Raw genomic sequence first — 16,240 nt, forward strand, 5'->3', positions numbered from 1 at the left:
TTGGGAGGGGCCACGGCAAATTTTGGGGTGACTTCAGCCCCCTCCCAGTGCCACTGCTTCTCACCCCAAGCGCAGCCTGGCCCAGCCTCCACCGGGAAAAGTCTGATGCCACCCTGGCCCCAGCCCATAGTTGCAGTCTGCCCTGCCCTGCCCCACACAGATCTGGGGGCATACGCCCTTCCCCTGTGCCCTCCCATGGTGCATCCAGCAGTGGGAGCTGCCCTCCCTATGCCCCCCGAATGAGCTGCAGCTCCATCCTGTGCCCTGCCCCAACTGGGCAGCGCCTGCCCCAGCTACTGCCCTACCCCCAGCCCCACTCTTCCCTCACCGCAGGGGCTTTGATCTACCCCCCCATGCCTCTTTGTTCCCCCTTCCCCTTCTACCACAACAGACTTACCAGCTGCACGCAGCTCTTCAAACTGCAGGGCTACATATCGGCAATTGGATCGTTATCGGCTGATATGCCTCTTTAAAAATTGGCTATCAGTATCGGCCCCCAAAATCTCTATCGGTGCACCCCTACTTAATGATTATGTCCTTTGCAGGTAGTGTAAGGGATCAAGGCTGGAGTGCAAGCATAAGACTACCATACAGTTGGCTCTAGCTTTTTGCAGATTCCTTGAAATTGACCAGATTTAGGGGAGGTCCTCAAGCCTCTTTTGTGATGTATAGCACAGAATAGCAAACTACCCACCCACCTTCCAGGATAGTGTTGTGAAATCTTTGAGGAAATCCTCCGATTTCCTCCAGTGTGTTTTAATACAGATGATTTGGGGTTTCATTTTATATATTAGCGAAGTTCTTTTATTATGGCTCTGTTTTTAAAGAGAACAAAGCTAATACAAAGTACTGTTTATGAAGGCCTGAGGAGTTTGTGTTTTTGGATTGTTATGGTTTTTAATTACTATTTTTTTTATTAATTTAGGGAATATTTTATAGAGGCTGTTCAGTACAGTATAATTTCTGTAAAAGAAAATTATCATTGATGGAGATACAAGGTTTTAAAATAATCTTTACAAATATTTTTAAATATTCAGATATTTTATAAGGCTTTCATTATACAGTTGTTTAAAACCAAACTGATCCAATAGTTTTCTTACACTCTGAAGTTGCCTTTCAGCAAAAACGTAGCACATAAGTAAATATGTTGAGTAAGGTGAAGATAATTAATTCAAGCTCTCTAGGAAGCAGTAAAACTTATCAAAGATGATTGAAAGTTGAATTAAGCTCTTTCTGCATATTGTCCTTTTCAGCCTTTCTATATTTTACCTATTTAAATTGGCTGCCATTGAAAGAAGTACATCATGAAAATGTGAAATTGATTCAGCGGAATATTTATAGAATGAGCCATCGAAGCTCACCTGTTTTTTATACATGTGTAAGAAAAAAAGAGATTCACTTATTTAACAGGAAGAGTATGAGGAAAGTTTCATTCATAGATTTGCTTGTTGCCAAGCATTTGGGCATGGAGTTTGATTGCTTTGCCAATTTTGTTGAATTTTCTTGGAATAGAAGCAATGTGTTAAATTGGGGAGAAAAAACAATGAAGACTAAACAGAGCGGATATCGTAATATAGAGCATCTCTTCAAGCATGTTTTGAAAACGTTTTTTCTTGAAATATCAGCAACTTCTTGAAATAGAAATTATAAAGATAGAACAGAATAGTTTATATGTAATAGAGAACATTTGTTTTGGTGTGTTTTAGAAACAAATGTTAAAAATTGTGAGCGTTATATATTAATATGGTTTTTAACATGGCTATTACAAAAAATAATATAGATATATATATGACTTCTGTGTTGAATGCAATTTGTAATTAAATTGCTCTTTTAAATTAATGCTTTAAAAGGAGAATTTAAGTATGTCCTCTTTTAACATAGTTTGTTATAGTCAATTGTAAAAATTGTGAAGAATAAAATTAGGTATTATGCTCCTGAATCGAGACAGTTTTAAAACAGGACCCTAATGCCTATTTACTGTTCAACAGTGGACATTCCTCCGGTTATGACGGTCGCTCTGCTCGTGCATTTCCATATGGTAATGGTGAGTATGTTGATCAGACTTGATGATTTTACTTAGGCTTTTTCAAAAATTGTTTAAAATAGTTGTAGTCTGATTTTAGTTAGGCCTCTTCTACGCTTGCACATGTAGCTCAGGCAGACACAACTTGATATAATGCATGATCAATACAATCATACCACCTGCCATGCCATATGCAATTGTGTGGATTGTGCATTAAATCCAATTACACCTTATTGCCAATGTAGGGGGAGCCCAATCCTGGGCTCCCCTGCATCTGGAAGAAGCAGGCTCCCACAGCTGGGAGCCCCCTTTTCTGGGAGGGCTCCCAGGTGCAGGCACCACACACAGCCAGGACTGTGTGTCCTGCACCTGACAGGGCTCTTGGTCCCAGCTGTGCCACATCAGGTGTGGGACTTACACTCCCAGCTGTGTGTGTAGGCTCTGGGATTTAATGCATCTCTGAACCTTGGGGATCATGGCTGCCTCGGTCTCCCGAACCTTTGGGGATCGCAGCTGCCTCAGTCCCCCAACCCTGAGTTTCAGCTGACAGGGCTTCCAGCTGCATGGAGAGACCCTGTTTCACATGCAAATTAAAGCTTGAGAGCATCCAACTATAAAGGTACTACATATTTTTGAGGTCTAACTTTATAGCTGGTTGGAGCTTTTTATCATGTGATAAGTACTTTGCACGTGTAACTGGTTTTAAGGTAATTGCATAATTAAGCAGTTAATTGCATGATACCTGTGACGTGTAGAGGGGGCCCTAATAATCTAAACCAGTCTTTTCACTGTTTACAATTTTCTCATAAAACTAAAGGTTGTATGTTATTTTAATCAACTAACTAGCAGCTTAGATTGGTTCCCCTGGTGATCATATGGTGCATATTTACTTATGTTCCTTTTATTTTAAAAAGTTAAAATAGATTCTTTATTGTCTTTGTTTATTTCTTTTTTTTATATTTGTATCAAACACTGGGAGATGCAGTGTTTGTGTAAAAGACTGTATGTTCTCTAGCTAGGTTTTGCACAACAGATAAACAGACATTCTTTATATTACAGATATCTTCAAAATAAGCTTTGTTTACAAACCAGATTTAATGATGGAAGTCTGAAAGATGCATCTCTGCTGGTTGTTTTCCTGGTAGTTTTGAATATTGAAAAAAGTCCTTGAATCAGCTTGCTGTTCCCTCAATGCAAGAGGGTTGTAGTGCAAAGGATAATCCTTTATGGCTGCCACTCACATTCCATATGTGTGCACCCTTTCAAGGCCAAGTTTATTTGAATATTACCAAAAAAACTACATTTAAAGAAAATTGACATTGAACAGAGAACTTCAGTGCTGGCATTTTCTAACTTCTGAGTGCTTCAGTTTGAAACTTCAGCATCGTTTAATCTGTAGTTTTCTAACTTTATAAAGAAAAAAAATGAGACAACGAGTTCCATCATCCATGCAAGGGGACTGGACCTGGTCCCTTCCAGCCCTTAACAATCTATGAATCAACACCCACATCATTTAAAAGAAGTATTAGAATCTGTAGATCAGTAGATTTCAAACATTTTGGACTCCAGGCACCCCTTTGGAAAATTCCAGTACTTAGCTTTCATTTTTCACTCATTTTTAGGAATCCGTAGTGACAAAAACATTGACTTTTGTGGTCTTTCTGAGTTCTTTGTAACAGAAGAATTGCTGTATTATTGTTCTGTAGTCAAAAAACAAGTGAAAAAGGCTAAGTATAGGCAGTAAAAAAAGCCTGAGACAGAATCAATCTAATCTAGGGGCAGGCAATTATTTTGGGCAAAGGGCCACTTACTGAGTTTTGGCAAGCCATTGAGGACTGCGTGACAGCCAGCCAGGGGCAGATAAATATTAATTTTCTAAATTTTTTTTTAGGGGCCCTGCAGGCCAGATGGCAGGCCATTTAGAATGCCCTGGCAGGCCGCATGTGGGCCGCGTTTTGCCCACCCCTGATCTAATCTGTGCAAGTTTCTCTAAGACAGTGGTTCCCAGACTGTGGGTTACAACATCAGCAAATGGGGTCATGATAAACAGGGATCCAGGTTTTCTATATGCTGCAGAAAAACACGGATTTTCTCCTTTAAAACAGAAAAACATGGGAAAACAGATTTCCTCTTGCAGGCTGGCAGAGTTCCAACCTGCATGGGGCTGGGATGAGCGGGGAGGGCAGTTGGTGGCAGAGGTCACCATGTGCATGTGCACGTGCACATGCATGTGGCAGCCAAGCACTGGTGGAGAGCAGCTTCCACAGCTCCCTCCAGGTAAGTCTATGGGGGCAGGGAAGGTAGGGGGCACAGGCGACGTGTTGCGGGGGGCAGGCAACACAATGGGGGCATGGGGGACCACAGACAACATGCCAGAGGGTGGCAGGGGGGCCAAGGCACCCTGGTCAGGCGGGGCATGTGCCTCCTGAGACTTCTGTGCCCACAATCAGGTGTGGGGCTACAGCTGGGCTGCACCAGCTCCAGACAGAAGCCGCCTCTGCAGCCCAGTGGGTGGGACCCAGTGCAGGAGGGAGCACCATGCCATCATGGCTACCAGGGTGAGGCATGGCAGCAACAATGGCATGGAGTTGTGTCCCTGCTGTTGCCAGATGTGCAGGGGGCACCTCAGCTTGGTGGCCATAGCAGTGCGGCACTCCCTTCTGCACTGGTCCTGCCCACTGGACCGCAGTCTGGAGGGAGGGCAGCAGGGTGGGAGCCCCGAGCCCACAGTGGGCAACCCACATCCTCCCTCATCCCATAGGCTCTGCTCCAGCTGTACTGCCCATGTGGGAAGGGACGTGGGGAGAGCTGGGTTCTGTGCTCTGCTCCAGATGCAGCAGCCTCTGCCTCTGCAGGCAGCAACCAGGGTGGCCAGGGGGTTGCAGACCCTGGTCCTTTGGCACCAGCAGGTCTGGGGGGCTGTGGGAGAGGAGTGAGGGGCACTGGCAGGGCTAGGGTATTGTGGGTGGAGAGTGAGGGGTCACGCTGAGGAACTGGGGTTATGCTGACAAAGTTTGGAAGCCACTGCTCTAAAAGTTTTCAAACTTTTTGCATCGGTGTACCCCCTGGCAGCCGGACACAGATCAATGTACCCCTGGCCACCAAGTTGGGGGGTGGCACACAGCCGGATGTGGAGTGGCAGCAGCTGGCATGTGCGAGCTTCCCCCCTGCATCCAGCCAGGCAGGCAGCAGCAGTGCAAGATGCTGCGTGGTGGCACTCTGTCCCTGCCTACACACGTGTACCCCCTAGTGCTGTTTCAGGTACCCCCATAACTTAATAACCCACATAACGTAATTCCACGTCAGATATATAGCAGGAGAAATTTCAACCAAAGGATTAAAGTTTGGCAAAGTTAGAAGCAACAAAAAACAGTTTTATGTTAGACAGCTTTTTCTCTACCTGTACTGCTTCTAAAATATATATTCACAAGAATAAACTTCCCCTTGACAGAACTCATAATGTCAACTGGTAGGCTTCATTTATGTATTTATTGGTTACAAAAGTTAACCTATATCTATCCACTTTTGCTTCTACTTAGAAGGCTGTTTCTGGCCTTCAGGCTTGGTACCAATATCACACTGAACACACAAGATTCTCGTAGTGATAATCATTCCAACAGTGAATATTTACCATTTCTTAGGCAAAGTAAAAGCCAGAACACAGTCTCCATGTGTGGTTGTGGTGATCAAGAAGCAAGTGAGAAAAATCTAATGGAAAGTTAGAGGGGTATCTAATTGTGAATGGGCAGACCAGAATCGTAGTTTCAGGTAACAGATAACAGATGTTGGTCAAAGTTACTCTTGTAATGGAAGACAGATGTGAGCTGATAAGTGCTTGTGTCCAAGTATTTTTAACTGTCTCTTCAGTGTTAAATCTAGTTTCTAGATATTTTCCCCTCTGTTGTTCATTTTAATGTGCATTGCAATCACTCTACCTCCAGTGAAGTCAAGCTGAAAATGACACTCCCGTGGAACTTGTGAATATTGCCCATTAGGTCAGTTGAAAGAGTTAATCAGAGAACATCTTTCTCTCTCCTTTCAGGCTGGTTTTCTCTGGAATGTATTAAGATTCAATTTCTGTTTTATTGTTTTGGAGAAGAAAAATCTATTGGCAGATTATAACCCATAAATCCATCACTTGATTGCTTTACACAAAAGTTTTATTTCTGAAAGAGAAACTATTTTAACTCTTTCTAAAAATGTCAGATGTGTATGGATGACTGCTTCATTTGTGTGAAATGGTATGATTTGAGAGTAAATGAGGGATTTGATTTTACATCCCATTAAATGAAAGTACCTGGGTTTTGGTTTTTTTTCAATTAATTTGTTTTTAATTAACTAGGCCTGTTAAAATGTGTAAGCAAAAACTGTATCTGATAAATATTCTTAATTTTTTTTTTATAGTATATGTTCTGTTTGTGTTTATTAAATGTCTAAAATGTGCTGTAAGTTTTCACTGGGTATAACTCCAGTATTTTAAAAAGGAAACTCATTTTTTTTTTTAAAAATGCGTCTTGGACACTGTCTTTATTTCATAAATAGACCTCCTGGGCAAAACCCTGGTAATCGATACTTTTTGAGAGGTAGTTAGCCATGTTAGTTTCAAGTCAGGAAGAAGGCAGGGTAGATTTGCACCTCATAGACCAGTGGTTCTCAACCGTCTTTGACTTGAGGCAACCCTTGATAGATGCAAGGCACCACTCAGAAAATGCCAGCTCCTAATTTTCACTCTTTTATTTTTCTGCAATTAAAAATAATAGAGCAATTCTTCTGTTGCAAAGAACTCAGACCATAAAGGGCCAGGATGTTTTTAACACTATTTTGCACACTATGGCTTCCTTTTGAAATCTCTGGTTTATCTTGTGAATCATGTTTGATTCACACCTAACTGTGTTGATTGTATGGCACTGGTGTAGTACAAAGCAAATAGCCCTATTTAGCATCAGCCTCTGTTTTGAATTTAGGGGACTATAGTTTGAATGGCTTCACTGATTATAGTAGTATCAGTATGCACTACCTAGAATATGATTAAGAGTGAGGGCTTGTCTATATTTGGAGGTATACTAAAATGGGAATAAGTATGGATTTATAATTGTGGATTAAGCTATATTGGGGGGGACTATTGTGAAATACTATATTTACTTAAATGTAAAACAACTCGGAATATAACAGTTGTCTTGTATTACATATAATTAGATTCTATGTATGAAAAACATTTAAATTTGTTATGATTTTCCAAAGGTATAGGTTGTAGCCATGTTGATCTAAGGACATAGGCAGACAAGGTTCTTTGGGTAAATCTGATATCTTTTATTAGACTAACTAAATAGTTGGAAAAATTCTTCTTAGCAAGCTTTCGGATATAAATACCCTTCTTCAGGCTCAGGAAACATCTGCAGTTGGTGTGCGCTCTTCCTGGAGGGAGTTGGTGGAAGAGCACAAACCAACTGCAAATGCTTTCTCAGCCTGGTGAATGGTATTTATACCTGAAAGCTTGATAAGAAGAATTTGTCCAACTATTTGAGTTGGTCTAATAAAAGATATTATAATTTTACAGGTATAGACTCTAATTATTGAAGATGTGCCTCAAATTTTGTTTCCTTCCCACTGCTATAGCAGGGAAAATAAGTCTGGGGTTTTAGGTGCCCCCTTGTCCTCTGCCCCTACAACTTCTTCCCCCTACATTACCTCCCCTCCTTTACTGTCAGACCCTGCTCTCCCTAAGCACATGGAAATGAGGGGCAAATTTGAAAACGCTGTCTTTGAAATAAATATGCCTGTAGTAATTTAGTTCCTCTAGAGTTAATGCATGTTACCTTTTTTGAGACTCTTGCAAGTTTTAGCACAGGTAAAAGTATATTTACCATTTTAGTAAATATACTTAATATTACCATTTTAGTAAATATACTTTTAAAGCCGCACTTTTGTATCTATTTATATATAGTGAAACCTATGCATGATATTAGTCCAAAGTCAAAAGGCTCACGATTTACCATATAGTTCACTGCCCTGGGCCTCAGCAGAGTCAACAGTGTTTCAGATTATGGTAACCCTATAGTTCAACACTGCTCATTATCTGTGTGTACTCCAGGTACCCCCTACATGTATGTTTGGGGCCATATTTGGTGATGTTTGCCAGACATTTAAGGCTGGTGAAGAGACAGAAATAATTGGGAAAGAAAGTCATAGCTCAGCTGTGGGAGTGAAGAGGAAGTTGAAATGTGTTCAGTGTAGTAGCTCACTATGACTTGAAACAGACAGTGCTGAGGGGGACTGCGCGCAATGTGCACCACCTTGTTCAGATGGGCTATACTTGCCTATCCTTGTAGTAGGTTCCCATCAGGAAATACCATGACCATGAAGGTGGCAGGGGGCAGTACTCTAACCAAGTAGGTGCCTTACAAGTGGCTTTGTGTAGTGGAAGGTGCACCCTTGTCTGCTTGCAGACGGGACTCCCTACGAGAGCCTCATAGTTAGCTACCCACTGCTCAGCTTCCAATGGGAGGATCTTGGCTACACACGGACTTTATGGAAATGGGAGACTCCTCCCTAGCTTGCTCCTGCTGCCATATGGCTGAGGGCAAGTGAAGCTCAAGGGCACCCAAACCCCAAGACTCTGGGCTTGGGTCTGCATGTAGGATGTCTGCCAAAAGATTTGGAAGCATCTAAAGCCCCAGGCTGGGGTGGAGGATACTTGCTGGTAGCAGGGCCACATATGGTTTTTGGATGGTTAAAATGGATATGGACCTGATCTGGCTAATTTGACCCGAGCAAGAAAAAAGTTCCTTTAAAAAAAAAAAAAAAAAAAGAAAGTAGGTTCCCATCAGTATGTTTGCTTGATATGGTCTTGTTCAGTATTGGCTGCATTTAATCAACTTCACAGTTTCTTTCCTTTACTAAGCACATGCTGCTTTTGGTCGCAGTTTAGAAAGACAATGTATTTAATGAAGTTTCTTTGTATGCAAATGTAAGACCAGGGTACTTTATTCCCCATGCTAATTAGTGGGAAAAACCTCCTCATATGTTCAAGTAAATACAGTATATGTTCATACAGGACTTAGCCATTCAGGAACAGTTATTCCAGAGTATTTCAGTAAATATCCAAGTTTAGACAAGCATTCACACTTAAATTCCTGGCTGCTTTTTCTGCTGTGTTCTCTGTTGCTGTTTCTCTTACTGTGAGCAGTCAAAGGAGGGGACTGTCAGAATCAACAGAGCAGATGGTGTTAAATCATCAGTATACATCTCCTCTGATAGTCAGTCCTCTGAAATTTTAACGTTCTTTGTCAATTAACAGTTGGATTAGATTATCAGAATGACAGAGGGGCAGAATTATTTAGGAAGCAATAAAAAAAAATCTGATCTGAAAGTTTCAGTCTTTCTTCTCTTTGTGAAGAGAAGTATGAACCAATACTCCCAATGTATTGGTTCATCCCTGGATCACTAGAATATCATTTTTGGCCATGACGCCAGCTGTGTTCCCATCTCAGAATCATTCAGAATGTATAAACCGCAGCGATCATCTTCCAGGATTGCCATTCTGATACCATTGTCTGTCTCTGTTCTTCCGCTGCATCAAACCCAAGTTCCTTGTCTTTGTTTTTAAGGCTGTCCACCATGTAGCCTTACTCTATCATACCTATTAAATTATTGTACTCTTGGCACACACCAGCCATTGTTCTGCCAATGAAGCAACTTATATAGTTAACTTTCCTGCTTCTCCTGGAAGCACCTCTTGCTTTCTCTTGTGCCATTTGCTATTCATGGGAAAAACTCATCAGAATTTGGAAAGTTGCCTTTTTCCACTTTTTCGTGCTGTATCTGATTCTCTTAGATAGTTCCTTCAGATAGAAAAAGTGTCTGTAAACAGAGAATATATGTTCTGGAGACTATTGCTATTGTGGCTGATCAGTGGTATCCTTGGAATAAATCAGTCATTTAAGAAAGAAACTTTTGGAAATGGAATTATGTTTTAATTTGATGTTTTATGGAAAAGTGTTTCTATTCGTTATTTAAAATTCCGTAAAGATATGGGCACATCTTACCTACACTTTTAGAAGCCCACCTGCTAGATTATTTTTAAGCTATCAAATTTTCAAAACAGTTTTTAATTTAACATTATACATCTTGCTTATTTATTGTTCTGGCTTGTATGTGCAGATAATCTTTCCCATATAATGTTCTTTCCCATATAAGTATTGCAAAAACAATTTCACACAGATTCACAGAAGTTTAGGGCTGGCAGAAACAACTTTTTTCTTGTACAAACTAGACACAATACTTGCTGTTTAATACAACTTGGTACAACTTTATTTTTATGAAACTCTTCTCCAAAACTATTGCTTTACGTCAATTCCTTCTGCTGGAACTCTCAATTATCATACCTTTAGTTGTTGCTCCTCTCCATGTTACAAAAAAAAAAAAGTAAAATTTCATAACTTAAATTAAAATATTCTGTTGTCTAGTCTGGTCAAGCCCTGAAGACTATACATGCTTAGTTGACATCACGGCAAGTCAAGGAAATTAACAATCTTTAAAGACCAGCTGTTTCTTGCTATTTCTGGCTGCTTTCCTTAGGAGAATTTCAGTTTTGGCAGCGTAATAGACAAAAACACTATTGTTCTGGGATGTTGTTTCTGTTAACTGTTTGCTTCTTCTGTATTCCTGTAGTGGAATATTAGTTAATGTTCATTTTTTTGTTAGATGTACAGCATTGTAGATCCTCTTGTGCTCTGGGTTATTTGAGTTTTCACTGGAAATAACATTTTAAGGAGGCAATTCTTTTCCATCGCTCCACCATTTGCTCAGAGCATCTTTTTTTTTTTCCCCCCTTAGATCCGTTGACAAACCTTGGTCTTAAAATTATGCCAAAGCACTGCACTTCATGTATATCAAGAGGCATTCTAGACAGGAAAGACTGAAAATCCCTCTTCAGAATCCCACTGGCTCTCTTACTACTTATAACATGCAGTATTGATGCAACACTTCATTTTTCAAAGCTACATGCATTTGTTAACTTTGCCTACAACACCATGTGACTTACAAGGAAAGAAGCTGAGTCTCACTGTAATCTTGAGCAAATAATTTAACTGCAAAGGGATATGCTGGCAAAACATATTAGAACTGTAGAATTCTTAACCTCCAAACTTGCACTAAATCCACTAGCTAGTGCTGTAGTAAAATGAAGCAGTGACTCTTGAGCAATATGAGGCACTCCTGTTAATCCATTCTCTGAGGCAAAGTATTGTCAATCCAGAACATTATTATTGGACCATTAAGTCAGACCTTGAGTCATTTTAATCTTTTTTGGTGTCTTACCATTGTAGGATAATTTTTTTGTATCAGACTTCTGGTTACATAAAAAAAAAAACCCTGGATTGCTCAAGGGTGTTTATTTCTTTTAATGCATTAAAGTAGTCTGACTATCAATATTTCTTCTTAAAAACAAGTATATCATGTCTTCAAAAAGTCTCAGACCAAAGAGCATGATATTTCATTTTCTGAAAATGTAACATGTTTTAACTGTAATAATAGTTTTGGTCAACATTTATCAGAAACATAACTTGAATAAATCTAAAATTATAGCCTTCTGTTTCCCCCAGCGAAGACATTTTATAATTGTATTTTGTCTCCAAACAGACTTTGAAAAAAAATGTTAAATAGGAAATTTTTAAAAAATAAAACATTTAAAGTAATGATCAAAAACATTTTATGCTTAACGTCTAGTACTAACTAACTTTATTTTGCACATTTCATTACTTCTGTGACTTTATTCAGCTTATATATCTTAAAGAAAAAAAAAGTTAGAAGGACTCTTTCTTCACACTTCTGAAGTGTACTTTCTGAGCCACAGTGTTTAAAAGCATGCATAATTCATGTTTGTTCTAGCTCTGATACTTCGTGTATGCTTTGTTTTTACAAAAGTAAAATAACTCTGATCGCATAATTGTGAATCTTTTTAGGATGTTTGTATAATTATTTTCCTTGTAATTAAGGCAGGCAGACATTTTTATTCTCCACAGTGCCTAATTGAACAAACAAAATATACTCTGCTTTTATACATCATGGAATTAATGTGCAGTTGACTTCCTGAGTCTTTGGATTGTTGTCATTAGAAACTTGTGGAGGAGGAATTGGAAAAAAACTGTGTGGGGTATATAAAAATTTCTGTCATTTCAAATGTGAATCATATTGCATTTTTCAAACCTTATCAGCTTTTGTTCTTTCTAATATTAGCATTTTTTTCTTTAGTCACCTTTCCGCACCTTGCAGGTTCTGCTCCTTCATGGCCTAGTCTTGTGGAAACCAGCAAGCAGTGGGATTATTATGCACGAAGGGAGAAAGAAAGGGAGCGAGAGCGAGAGAGAGACCGAGAAAGGGACCGGGATCGGGATCGGGATAGGGAACGAGATCGGACCAGAGAGAGAGAGAGGGACCGAGATCATAGTCCAACTCCAAGTGTGTTCAACAGGTTAGTATAAATACTTGGCTGCAATAGTCAAGACGTACATTTTTTGTGCATATCAAATAATGTGCGTTAGCATTTAAAGTCTTAGTGTGCAGCTAGATATTCTTAAGGGACAGGAAGGTGTGGTTCTCCTTCCTCTTTGTTTTCTGTTGGGAACTATACCAAAAAATTTCAGATGTAAAATAGAAGTGTCAAATTTTTTATTTGAAGTGCAGAAAGCATCACAAAAGGATTTAGGGTTTATGCTTGACCTCCTTAGTTCCACAAACATTCGTAGAAGTATTAAATGAATCTTGGTTCTATCACTGTTACTTTGTAATTGGAATTCCTAATTCTCTGCCAAAAGCAATGTCCTGCAACAATTGACCCTAATTTGAAGCAGTGGTGGTACTGGCTACTAAAAGGGGGTTAGTTTTTTTGGTGGATTTTGTGATTAGTTCAGGATGAATAATGCTGTGCCTTTGCTATTTATTTGTTAATAAATTTTATAACAGGTTTTACTCTTAAGGTCAAAAACATTTTTTGTTTCCAAACTGCTAACTTTTATTGGGATTTTGACTCTAACAGTTTTTATTTTTAAGTGATTAAACTCAGATTCTGTTGAGACATTTGGTTTGTTTATGTGTAAAAACATAGAATGTATCAGGTTGAACTGGTGTGACAAGAACATGCCAGATGTCTGCGGGCTTGCCAAGGTTACATATATTTACTTTTTTTTGAGGAAGTTTGCTCATGCATTTCTAGTGCTTGTAAATTATTTTGCGGTAAATCATGTAACTTCAGTTAATTTTATTTTTTTCACTTTCAAATTTACCGTGTGTGCGCATATGAGAGAGAGCACACAAGAGTGAGCACATGCTATTAAAGATGATTTGGGAGCTATCACTCTAATTGTCTTATGTTGTGGAATGTGAGAAGAACACCAGGAGTCAGTGTTACCTTAGTTCAGACAGTTTGGCAGTGTTTTCTGTTAACTTTATCTATTGATACAGGCAGAAAAAAAAAAAGAATTGTGAAAGGCCCAAATTAGGTGCAAGAAATCTTTTTTAATTTCGTGCAGACACTGACATTGTGGCGGTGATGTCCTGTACTATGTGTATGTTTTATATTACAAATTACAAGGTCAGTTTTTAAGAACTTAAGACCAGTTTAAACATCTGTTTCTCAGGCAGCTTGAGTGAAGGCCAGAAAGAAGACTGGTCATTCAAGGGTGCTTGAAATGAGCCTTAATGGCTTCCAGGCCTGGAGAAGTCTCTCTGCTTCTGCCAGAGTTATCAGTTAGGGAGGGGGAAGAGGAGACTTCATCTTTTTTTATGTGACTAAATTATCCACCATCTGCAGCAAAGCTACTGCCACATGGCTGTGTAAGAAACCAAGAGGCCCTTAACTTGTTAAAAAAACAAGTTGGCTTGTGAATAACAGAGAAGGTAGGAGAAGACTTAATGAAGACAGACCATGCAGACACAACAGTGTTGGGGGGGTTTTAAGGTTTATTTACAATTTCATTCAGTTTTTAAAAATGAAACCACCTATAGGGAGGAGGAGAAGAGGATGAACTATTTCAGGAAGCACAAAGATGTGTTTCTTTTATTTTAGGGACAAAGTACTTACCTGTGGTGTCATAGAGAAATAGGGCTAGAAGGGACCTCCAGAAGTCATCTAGTCCAACCCCCTGCTTGAGGCAGGATCATCCATATCCAAACTATTCCATACAACCATAATCTAAACCAGGGGTAGGCAATCCCTGGTATGGGTGCCAGAGTGTGGCACACAAAGGCATTTTACTTGGTACACGGACAGCGGGAAAGGGGCTGGAGCTGCACTGCCACAACAAGGATTTGGGTCCCTTGCAGCTCTTGTGCTATATGCCCCTGGCATGCTAACATCTTACAGTTTGAGGTTGCAGGTGTTTTTGGCATTCTGCCCAAAAACATTGCTGACCTTTGATCTAAGCTGTACATAAGACTACCCTCAACCCTGACACAGAATAGGTCTAACACCCTAACCTACCACAAGTAAAGCAGGGTAACCACAGCAGCCAATGTCCTGCTTTTTTAAGATGTTGTCAGTATAAACTTAAGAAGTCCCAGGCAGAGGGCCCCCCCCCCCCCCCACACACACACACACACACACACAACAAAGGAAGGAAAAATTAACACAATTCATGTTGCTCCGACCATGGGATAAAATTCCTTCCTGACCCCAAATATGGCACTTGGTCTGACCCTAAGTGGAGGGACAAGACCCTGTAGTTAGGAACCCTCTTTCTTTGCTCCTAGCAGGACAGTCGGCACACCCCAGCTGAAGTCCCCAGCCTCAGCTGTAGCCAACACCCAGTGCCTCTCGGAAGGCTTAAAAACACCCTGACACACATAGCAGAAAAAAAATCAGGGGCGGGGCACAACCAGTAAAACCCAGAAGCATGGGAAATACCCATAGTAGAACATAGGCATAGCTACACCTAAATCATCCCCAACCAGTGGCTGTCCAACCTCTTCTTCAACATCTCCACTGATGAAGAGTCCACAGTTTCCCTTAGCAGTCTATTCCACTGCCTTGTTATTCTCACAGTGAAGAAGTTATTCTAAATTTACTTTGCTGCAACTTCAATCCATTAGTCCATGTCTTTATGCAGCAAGAGACAAAAGGTTCTTTCTCTCTTTTATGGCAGCCCTTCAGGTATTTGAAGACAGCTATTATGGCCCCTCTTAAGCAATGTTCCCTCTAAGGAGCAGCAGTCCATGAGCGTGCTGCCTTGGTCCGTGAGCGCATCGCCTCGGTCTGGTGCCAGAGGCTGGAGCTGGGGGCTGTTGGCTGGGGCCGGGGGCTGGAGCTGGGAGCCAGGTGCCGGGGGCTGGGGCCAGGGGCCGGAGGCCAGGAGCCGGAGCTGGAGGCTGAGGGCTGAAGCCGGGGCTGGAGGCTGGAGCCAGGAGCCTGGTGCGGGCTCCTCCGGCTCCGGGGAAGTGCTCCGCTGCCCCACATCAGGGCCGGGGAGTGGAGCACTTCCCTGGAGCTGGCTCCGGGACACTGCTCCACTCCCCAGGCCTGATGCCATGTGCCTCCTCGCTCCCTGAGGTGATGCAGGGGGGGCAGCCGGCAGAGCCTCACTGGGGCAGGAAGCGGCTCCTCTGAGGTGAGGCAAGTCTGGAATGAAAGCTGGAGCAGGGAGCTGGTGTGGACTCCGTCGGCTCCGGGGACGTGCTCCACTCCCTGGCCCTGATGGGTGGGAGTGGAGCACTTCCTCGGAGCCGGCAGAACCTGCGCCAGGCTCCCGCCCCAGTCTCTCCTGGTGTGCGGCCTTGAAAAGGCTGTGCGCGGCCACACTTCTAGTTTTGTGCAGCCGTGCATGTGCGCACCTTAGAAGGAACCTTGATCTTAAGTGCCTTTTCTGCAAGCTGAACATGCCTAGCTCCTTCAGCCTGTCCTCATATGACTTGCCTTACAAGCCCCTTATTTGCCCACCTCTAGGACCTCTCTAACTTCTCCACATCCTTTTTAAAAATTTGAAGCCCAGAACTACACACACTACTCCAGATGAGGCCTAACCAGTGCCAAGTAGAGGTACTGTCACCTTCCATGCAGCATTTCCTCTAAGCTGTGTGGCATGCTTGGCTGCACAGGCACACCTGGCAGTGCAGCATGAGTGCGCCTGCGTGGCTGCACACACCACACAACCTGCAGGACCAGCCATTTGCGCCATGGCCTGGGCTAAACACCCCCCCCCCCCACCCCACACCGACACCCGCGCC

General features: G+C 41.6%; 1 protein-coding gene across 1 annotated transcript in view; it reads left to right on the plus strand.

Annotated features, from left to right (window-relative positions):
- Window positions 1-16,240, plus strand: part of FIP1L1 (factor interacting with PAPOLA and CPSF1) — an 82,232-nt gene that overhangs the window by 56,207 nt on the left and 9,785 nt on the right. The window contains exons 18-19 of the mRNA XM_025198345.1: window positions 1,989-2,044; window positions 12,275-12,494. Coding sequence (XP_025054130.1) covers window positions 1,989-2,044; window positions 12,275-12,494 — 276 coding nt within the window. The remainder of the gene's footprint in view (window positions 1-1,988; window positions 2,045-12,274; window positions 12,495-16,240) is intronic.

This window comes from Alligator sinensis, unplaced genomic scaffold, assembly GCF_000455745.1.
Source record: "Alligator sinensis unplaced genomic scaffold, ASM45574v1 scaffold134_1, whole genome shotgun sequence".
Taxonomy (NCBI): Eukaryota; Metazoa; Chordata; order Crocodylia; family Alligatoridae; genus Alligator; species Alligator sinensis.